Raw genomic sequence first — 9,930 nt, forward strand, 5'->3', positions numbered from 1 at the left:
TTCCGTGGTGCCCCGACTTTCTAGTTAATTACATTTACATGATTAGCTTAATCAGGTAATATTAATTACAGAGAAAGGATTTTATAGGTTAGCATGTCATCTCACTTAATCCGGCATAGCCAAAGACACGACAGTACCTTTAGAGTCTTGGAGCGGTTGATATTGAGTACATTGACCACGGCCTTGCACTCGGGGCCCTTGATGTGCTCAATGATAGAGTTGAACTTGGCCGACATTCTCTTCCAGTGCTCTAACTCAGTCAAAGGTCCTGAGGCATCAGCTTCTTTCCTCATTTGATCACTCTCTGTAAGAACCTGGGGGTCATAGAAATAGAGTTGAAGAACAGAAGACTTGAAGTACTATGGATTGGTAAGTACATTTTTCACATTTGTGCCATGTTACAGTATGTGTAGGTTCATAGTACATAGACAGTCATACTGTGTCGTACCTGCTCAATCTGTTTGTACCACATCATCAACGCTTCCTCGAGTTGATGCACCATGTCAACATCTGCTGCTGCTGCTTTTACGTCTTCAAAGGATACCAGCCTGGAGAATTCAATGTTTGAGGCTGTCTTCAGTTGAACAGTGCCTTCAATGCATGCTTGCATTCCTGCAGTACATCATACAAATCAAACGTTTAACAAACTGACTACTTGTTGTCAGCTCAAAATCATGCAGAAAACAATAATTGAATGATGCTGTAGGCCTACTGTGTGTGTACACCACCGTTCAAAAGTTTGGGGTCACTTAGCAATGTCCTTGTTTTTGAAAGAAAAGCAAATTGTTTGTCCATTAAAATAACATCAAATTGATCAGAAATACAGTGTAGACATTGTTAATGTTGTAAATAACTATTGTAGCTGGAAACGGCAGGTTTTTTATGGAATATCTACATAGGCGTACAGAGGCCCATTATCAGCAACCATCACTCCTGTGTTCCAATGGCACGTTGTTTTAGCTAATCCAAGTTTATAATTTTAAAAGGCTAACTGATCATTAGAAAACCCTTTTGCAATTATGTTAGCACATCTGAAAACTGTTGTTCTGATTAAAGAAGCAATAAAACTGGCCTTCTTTAGACTAGTTGAGTATCTGGAGCATCAGCATTTATGGGTGCGATTATAGGCTCAAAATGGCCAGAAACAAACAGTCTATTCTTGTTCTCAGAAATGAAGGCTATTCCATGTGAGAAATTGCCAAGAAACTGAAGATCTCGTACAACACTGTGTACTACTCACTGTGTATTACATAAAAAAAATCTGCCGTTTCCAGCTACAATAGTCATTTACAACATGAACAATGTCTACACTGTATTTCTGATCAATTTGTTATTTTAATGGACAAAAAAAAATGCTTTTCTTTCAAAGACAAGGACATTTCTAAGTGACCACAAACTTTTGAACAGTAGTGTGTGTGCACAATTTAGTTTTATTATTGTAACTATCTCACCATCTAGGAAATTAATATAACGGGTGATTGTGTCTTTGAAGTTTTGTTTATCCTTCTCTCCATGTTTTGACTGATTCAAGGCACCCCAGTTTTCTGTTGCACAGACAGCTGGCATCATAATCTTTGACAACAGATTCCTGGTGCCTTTTAATAGACCCTCAGCGGCATCCAGCATAGAAAAATAAATCTCCTACAAAAAGAAAGGGAATGGAAATTGACCAAGCATTAACAGTCAGAAAACTCATGATTAGAGCATTCTTATGTATTCAATATGGACCTATTATGAGGCTATCATAGATTATATGTACAAAATACAAAATCTTAGTCCTTCAGTTCAGAAGTCTCTACCTTCCGTAGATCTTCCATAGAATATCTCACCTCATGTATGTTTTTTATATTGACAGGAACGTCAATTTTAGTTCGTACAAAGAATGGGCACAATCCTGTCAGACATGTCTCAGACAAATTGGCTAAAAATAGTCTCATTATTATGGCTCCTTTTGCAGTTCCAGGAAAGGTGCGTCCACACTCTAAAAGAAAAGAAAATTGAATTGAATTGAACTTGCACCATTTAAAAGGTCTGGGTCAGAGCGAAAGGTGACATAAACAGACAATAAAATGTTTCCTATCTATTTCACAAAATCTATGAATAACAATAATGTCTTGGTGCCACTGTGGCTCTATAGTACGCATTTTATGTAATGAAGAAATACAGAGGTAACCATCCTTCATTCACCTATTCCTGGGACTTCTGTCTCTTGGTAGACAAATGCGATGGTTTTACTTCCTCCTTTGGCAAAAAAATCATCAAATGGTGCCAACTGTGGGGGGAAACAGAGTGTCTACAAGATATCTCAGATATCTGTTGTTCATCAAGCAGGTAAAGGTTAAAGAATTTTACCAGACAACAACAATTCATTGGGAACCTCAACAGCTTGTTGGGATTCATATCAATTACAGTTCTACTCACAGAAGGTGCATCTAAAACAAACTCTTCTACTGCTTGTAGTTCGAGGGAGAGCCTGTCAGCCAAGATCTCAAAGATGTATTTGTGCCCAGGGGTAAGTAGCTTCTTTCGGGCTTCTCTTGATTCCTTGTACCTGGCCTGAAAGGACAAAGTGTCAACGTTACTCTAAATGGGGTCGTGTACTGTGCACATTAGGCAAACAGAGTGTAAGGTGGGACTGTAGCAACCCACAGAAAAACAATGTATTATACTATGAAGTGATAGCAGCTACAATTGTGACTTTGTGAGCACATAGGCCTGGGCAGCTGAACCTTCATTGAACAAGTTCTCATCACTTCTTGTTCTCAACTCAAATTCCTCCATGACTATTCATCCAACAGACCTGCTTCTCCTTCATGGTCTCCTGCACAGTCTGGACACAACTACCAGATCGATGGAACTTGCTGCCCCGCCGGCCTACAGCACCTCGATCTGTGGGCACGTTGTCAGCCATGGGGCTAGGGTCACCTGTGCTATCTGGGTGACTGGTTCCACTCATCTTTTCATCTGCAAGGATGTGATTCAGGAGTCAGGAAAACATAGTCAATCAACAAAATCAGGATTTTGGCTAGAGGATAGGTCTGTTGCTTTATTTGAATGGATGATAAATGTCAGAAAATAAGAAATTCCAGATTAATCAGGAAAAATCCCATCCCTGCACTTGAGGACTACCTTTAGATTGTTGGTAATTAATTTAACTGGCTTTATTGAACGATAGGGGTCACTGGTAATGTTAGTCTCAATGATTTACATATACGCTAGATCACAAATAGGGGGCGCTGTGTTGTAGCCACCATGCCTCCATCTTGGCACTCCCCACAAATGTAAAAAAATATTTTTGGACACCATAGAAATTAATTGATTAATGTCTATATTTATTTTTGTCACATTTATTCTTTTACAGAAACCTTAATGCATACTTTTAAATTACACTGCATTCGGAAAGTATTCAGACCCCTTAACCTTTTCCACATTTTGTTACGTTACAGCCTTATTCTAAAATGGATTAAATACAAAAAAATCCTCATAAATCAATACAAAATAGCCCATAATGATGAAGCAAAAACAGGTTTTTAGAAATGTTTGCAAATGTATTAAACATAAAAACAGAAATACCTTATTTACATAAGTATTCAGACCTTTGCTATGAGACTCGAAATTGAGCTCAGGTGCATCCTGTTTCTATTGATCATCCTTGAGATGTTTCTACAACTTGATTGGAAAATAATAATACAATCTACATTAGACACTAGTAAGTACCATTCTCTTCTTTCAGGGAGATAGCTAGGTATCGTGGTAGCTACAACTGCATTGGTAATCTTCAGGGAAAATAGTGTCTTCAATGCTGTTATGTTATTATCTCAATGGAGATTGCTTTCGATATTAGCTAGATACGATTAGCTAGCTAGCTAACCAGCACGGCTGCAGACTTGTGACACTCTTGTTAGCTAGCTAGTAGTCTAATGGATGGGGAATAGAAGTTAGAGAATAGACTGATTTGCTTCAAAATATCAGCAGGACAATAGACACTGTAGCATCAGCAATCCAGGGTTCATATATTGCTACCTAAAAGTCATTGGTTAGTGTCTAAATGTTATTATAAACTGGGTGGTTCGAGCCCTGAATGCTGATTGGTTGACAGTCGTGGTATGTCAGACTGTATACCAGGTTTATGACAAAACATTTATTTTTACTGCTCTAAGTATGTTGGTAACCAGTTTATAATAGCAATGAGGCACCTCGGGGTTTTTCGTATATTGCCAATATACCACGGCTAAGGGCTGTGTCCAGGCACTCCGCATTGCGTCGTACAATGAACAGTCCTTAGCCGAAGTATATTGGCCATATACCACACCCACTCTGGCCTTATTGCTTATGTAAAGAGTATCAAAAACTAGCTTGCGAAGATTATGTAACATTAACGTTAGAGAACATTGTTATTTAGCTAACGTTAGCTAGATACATAAGTAAACTATCTAGCGTAGCTACAGTAAATAAATAAATAAAAAGCCTAGCTAGCTTTAAAAAAAAAATAAAAAAATCCACCAGTAAGAACAGTTAATTTTTTGCCGATAACGTTAGCTAACATTAACGTTATCTGTGTAACGTTAGCTAGATAAAGGTATCTAACGTTAGTTAGGTAATGCGTAAGACAATTACCAATAATACAGTAGCTAGCCAACGTTTTCTAACGTTAGCATATCGATCAGGTTGCACCATTAACACCGGTATGTAACTTGTTAAACAAAAGGTACATAAACGTTGCCTCGGCTAATTTACTGGCTGTTGTTTTAATATTCAACCTAAAATACATAAAAATATCATTATAATTACCGTTTAGCCCGTTTCAGCAGGTTGACTCCATTATTTCAAACCAATTTTCAAAATCCAACTGCCACTCTTTCGAGCTACAGCTAGCCTAAAGCTAAAGGCTCGCGAACGAACGAACATGCATGGTACAACCGGCTCGAGCACGAATCCGTCGGGCACTTGGACCCATCATTTCTTGCTACTGCTAACTGTGATTGCATAATATTTCCTGGTATTCCAGGATTTCCATTTACAACCAGTCCTGAGCTGTAACATCTATATTAGACACTAGTAAGTACCATTCTCTTCTTTCAGGGAGATAGCTAGCTATCGTGGTAGCTATAACTGCATTGGTAATCTTCAGGGAAAATAGTGTCTTCAATGCTGTTATGTTATTATATCAAAGGAGATTGCTTTAGATATTAGCTAGATACGATTAGCTAGCTAGCTAACCAGCACTGCTGGGGCTGCAGACTTGTGACACTCTTGTTAGCTAGCTAGTAGTCTAATGGATGGGGAATAGAAGCTCGAGAATAGACTGATTTGCTTCAAAATATCAGCAGGTTTCAAGCAGTAGCACTATAATACACACACCCCTAGCTAGTAACCTTTGGCAGTTGGGTACTCTGTGGAATCATGGACATATACTCAGCTTCAATAACTGCATAAATTAGCCTTATGCCTGGCACACTGCTTGTTACTGTAGCTCAAGGGTAGGCAACCCTGTTCCTGGAGTGCTGCAGATACTGCAGGATTTTGTTCCAACTAGGCACCACACCTGACCAACTGGTCTTCCAGACGGTTAAATCAAAAACATGAAGTGCTTGTGGCACTCCAGGATTAGGGTTGCCTACCCCTGCTCTCTGTGTGTGTGTGTGTGTGTGTGTGTGTGTGTGTGTGTGTGTGTGTGTGTGGTGTGTGTGTGTGTGTGTGTGTACAGATAGTCTATAGGTGCTTAAAGGTGTGCTTTAGCCCAAGTAATGGTGACATTCTCCTTCTACAGGTAGAGAGAGGGTGTGTTGATTCATTCAGTTGACTAAAGTGACTGATCATATACTATGTACCCTCAAGGCGTATTGACCTATATCTTTTTTTCTCTCTGAGCTGTACACTTTTGTATCTCCTTCCATCAGCAATGTCGGGAAATCCAGCAGTGGTGATGCGTTTGGTGGCTTCGGCTTACGCAGTGGCAGAGAAGGCAGGAGCCATCATACGGAGGGTTCTTCACAGCGGAGAGCTGGGAATCGTGGAAAAGGTTGGACTTACTGAACGGAGAGTGGGGCAAAGTGCTGAATTGAGGGAGATTGATAGACAGTGAGATGGAGGCTGAATGTTGTTTATAAATGATCTCACTCTCGTGGACAGACGGGGGCTAACGATCTACAGACACTGGCAGACAGGCTGGTCCAGCAGAGCATATGTGCCTCCCTATCCAAAAGCTTCCCCAAAATCACCATCATCGGAGAGGAGGTGGGTATGTGCAACGTCAGGTATTGAGCTTAAGGGTTGCACTATTGTCTGGGGCAAGTGAACTCGGCAGTCGGGCAAGTTGAGGTTGCCCAAGGTGATTATTTATATATATTTTTTTTATAAAAACAAAAGTGCAAAGATTTCCAGTAAGCCTAAAACAGATCTTTCTTGTTCGTCCCTATTGTTTAAGTGAAAGATGGACAATTTATGGCAGCTGGGTAAATAGTGGTTGCCCCATTTAGATAGGTTATTATCTTTTTTTCTAACATTGGGGAAGTGTAACTTTTAGTCAGTGAGAGCAGAGCGCTAGCCGCTATGTCCTATTGCTCTCAGGCGTGAGCTGCACTTAGAATTCTTGAAAATAGAACCAGAACTTACATTTTCACTGGAGCAGCGCAAACCTTAAGGAGCTGGCACGCTTATTCACAGTTTTCTCTGAAATTAATTGGAGCGTCTCACACTCTGCAAATGTTATGCGTCCAATGTAGCAGGCCAGTAGAACAGATTTTTATGCTTCCTCCCTGTTTAAGTGCCTGTTTAAGTGCCTATCGCTGTTTTGCGTGTAAACAAATGTTATTTTACATTTTCAGGAAAGTGACTAATCTTTTGGCAACCTAAAAATACAGCTGACTTGTCCGATTGGCAAGTGCTTTTCAGACCTTATTGTAAATCCATGCAACTTGCATGAATAGGATCTGTCCTAATGTTACTGACCAATTTATTTTGATGTAAAGATTAGAGTACACAACACCCCTGTCTTAACAGTGAACATCTCTCTCATTAGGATCTGCCAGAGGAGGCTGTCAAAGAGGACTTGATTGAGAGCAGTCAGTCTGAAGAAATCCTACAAAAGTCCTGTCCATTGGAATACAGTGCCCTGAAAGAGGAGGAGGTGAGACACAGGGACTTTAGTGCTGAAACCTACCGTACTGATTTGGATCATTTTCTGGGTACTGACTTCTCATTCCACCTGGCTTTCTGTGTTTGAATGTCCCGGTGTCTGAATTTTAGCTGGTTGTGTGGGTCGACCCCCTTGATGGCACTAAAGAATACACTGAAGGTAAACTTACTACGGCGTTATTTTGCCAGTCTTTCGTTTAGATCACTCATTACAGGCTTCCAACACACACCCTCGATCACTACCAGGTATTTCAGTGTCAAACTCTTCTCTTACACTTCCTCTTAGACCTATGCATTGTCCTCTTTGACAAAAACCTGGGGAACATTTAATTCAGTCATCTCCTAATCATCAGTGCTGATTCCCTTTTTCACTCTCTCTCGTCATCCCTGCTGAGCAGCGGCCAAGTGTCTTTACCTGCCAGATCAGGTCCAGATGTGTCATACGGGGTCGGACGCCCAGCTTCTCAGCACGACTCTCCGTATGGTGACAGAGGGAGGGTATTGGGACTGGGGGGGAACAAGGGCAGAATAGGTGAAGGAATGCTTGGACTTCTCTATCCTTTTTTTCTTTGCTATTATACTACCCTTACATCACTTGTTTGTTCTTCATGCTGGAAAACTACAGTATGTCTACTAGGTATACAGTAAGATGTCGATACTTGTGTGTGAAGTCCACTGTTTGTGTTCCCTTCAACTAACATGTCATCTGATCTCAGGGCTTCTTGATCACGTGACTGTACTGATCGGCATTGCATATAGAGGGAAGGCCATTGCCGGGGTCATCAACCAGCCCTTCTTCAATTATCAGGTACCAACAAGTGATCGACAACAAATAATCTTTCTGCCTTACACCCTCTCACCTATCAGGGCACGTTGAGTAGGGAGAAAACATTTTAGAAATAGGGAGGTAACAGATTTTTCAGTTGCAAAACATTTTGCTACATTGTGCCCTATTGAACACGACCTTGGTCCATGAGTGTGTAATGTCCTGTGTTTTGTATCCACAGTTGGGGACGGAGACAGCAGACATGGAGAGAACTCTGTGGGGAATGCCGGGACTGGGCGCCTTCGGGTTCGAGCTACAGGAGGTTCCGGATGGCCGACGCATAGTCACCACAACCCGTTCCCACAGCAACAAACTTGTCACAGACACCGTGGATGCCATGGAACCTCATGATGTGATAAGAGTTGGCGGAGCAGGAAATAAGGTGAAATAAAGGGATGAGGTATGGTGGGGGTACATAGGTAAACATCAATAAAATGTCTTATTTCTCTAAACCCTTTCTTTGTGTAGATTGTTCAGCTTGTGGAGGGGAAGGCCTCAGCCTATGTCTTTGCCAGTCTAGGAACTAAAAAGTGGGACACGTGTGCCCCTGAAGCCATCCTGCATGCAGTAGGAGGTAAGCAACATCCTTCCTCTTGATCATACTGAAAGTACCTCTAATGAGTAATGACAAAAATGGTGTCTGCTGTTTTTTTCTTGTCTGTCCCTTTGCAGGTAAGCTGACAGACATGCATGGCAGTGCGTTGTGTTACGATGCTAATGTTAAGCACATGAATTCTGCTGGGGTGCTGGCCACTCTACGCAACCACCAGTACTACACCAGCAAAGTGCCCCAGTCAGTCCTGCAGGCCCTCAAGCCCTGATTGATACATAATTTACAACTGTTATTGTCCAAAAACCCTGCCAAATGATTAACATTTTTCTAGCATCTTTAGTCATGAATGGAATGTTTTAATTTCCATAATTACTTGTGTAAAATAGTCTACATTGTACCCCAAAGTAATTAATCATGAGCCATAAACTAGTAATGCTGCATACTCCAAGAAAGGTTCAAATCTCACCTTTCTGGTAAAAATAGTTATGAAGTGTAGTCACTTAGACACAAGCACACACAGTACAAATAAAATATTTTGTATTTCCTATTCAAAACTATGAACAAGGCTTGAAATGACATGCTAAATATAGTATAATCACAAAATGGCCAACCTTAGTATGTTTAATGTTAATGTGTATATTTTCTAAAGGTCTCGATTACAGCGTCTGACCTGATTGCTGTGAACGTCTGAGCGCTAGCTTGGCTTCCTGAACTCACCTTTCATCTCAAATTAATCTTGTCAGTCTGATTTTTTTTAAATTCAATGTAATATTTTTATGGCTATAAATCAATCTTTGTGCTATAGTGATAAAACCACTCTCCTGCTACGTTATAAGGATTGCAGGCATGTGGCTGTGAATTAGGGTTCAGCCAGGAGTTGGACAGTCGGAAGAGGGAATTTAAATGGTAGGAGAAACATCCCAGTGCCAAGTGGTTTCAGATTTCACATTCTACTTTACACAGGCTCAGAAAATATACTACTGTGTCTTTGGGAACCAGGGCTATTGCTCAATGCAAGCCATTTTGATCTACAGCGTCCACATAAGTTAAAATGTCAGTCGGAACCGGTACCAGAACCACGCAGGTCCCATTACATCTGAGATCATAACACACAAAAAAAAATTACTTTTTTACTGTAGATACTTTTGGGCTAGAAAAAAATAATAATAAATCAGGCCATGTTTGACACTTCTGCTATAAAGAATCACATTTTTACAAAATATTTCTAACCAGCACAATAATCATGAAACAAAACAGGAAACGCATGTCCAAATGATTTGATAAAACTGCTGATTTACAATTGGTTGACGGATATGTAATTATTACTTTTCTGATGGACAGTGGAACACCACACTAGGCCCTCCAACACTGTTCCCATTGAGTAGCTGCAGGGTTTTTTTGAAGGCAGCCCAAA

At 40.5% G+C, this 9,930-nt stretch overlaps 2 protein-coding genes across 2 annotated transcripts in view; one reads left to right on the forward strand and one right to left on the reverse strand.

The window, feature by feature from the left end:
- The window catches only part of LOC106608183 (dynein axonemal heavy chain 8), a 59,324-nt gene extending 54,404 nt beyond the window's left edge, over positions 1-4,920 (reverse strand). The window contains exons 1-8 of the mRNA XM_014205977.3: positions 4,792-4,920; positions 2,801-2,964; positions 2,422-2,556; positions 2,188-2,272; positions 1,830-1,981; positions 1,452-1,641; positions 449-612; positions 138-314 (exon numbers count right to left, since the gene is read on the reverse strand). Coding sequence (XP_014061452.2) covers positions 138-314; positions 449-612; positions 1,452-1,641; positions 1,830-1,981; positions 2,188-2,272; positions 2,422-2,556; positions 2,801-2,956 — 1,059 coding nt within the window. The 5' untranslated portion in view covers positions 2,957-2,964; positions 4,792-4,920. The remainder of the gene's footprint in view (positions 1-137; positions 315-448; positions 613-1,451; positions 1,642-1,829; positions 1,982-2,187; positions 2,273-2,421; positions 2,557-2,800; positions 2,965-4,791) is intronic.
- Positions 4,921-4,948: 28 nt separating this feature from the next.
- Positions 4,949-9,816, forward strand: LOC106608184 (3'(2'),5'-bisphosphate nucleotidase 1). The gene is made up of 9 exons (XM_014205981.3): positions 4,949-5,058; positions 5,901-6,022; positions 6,133-6,237; positions 7,022-7,129; positions 7,249-7,297; positions 7,854-7,945; positions 8,145-8,345; positions 8,432-8,537; positions 8,636-9,816. Exons 2-9 carry the CDS (start codon positions 5,903-5,905, stop codon positions 8,782-8,784), a joined length of 930 nt encoding a protein of 309 aa, XP_014061456.1. The 5' UTR covers positions 4,949-5,058; positions 5,901-5,902; the 3' UTR covers positions 8,785-9,816.
- The last annotated feature ends 114 nt before the right edge of the window (positions 9,817-9,930 follow it).

Source organism: Salmo salar, chromosome 06, assembly GCF_965601325.2.
Source record: "Salmo salar chromosome 06, fSalSal1, whole genome shotgun sequence".
Classification (NCBI taxonomy): domain Eukaryota; kingdom Metazoa; phylum Chordata; class Actinopteri; order Salmoniformes; family Salmonidae; genus Salmo; species Salmo salar.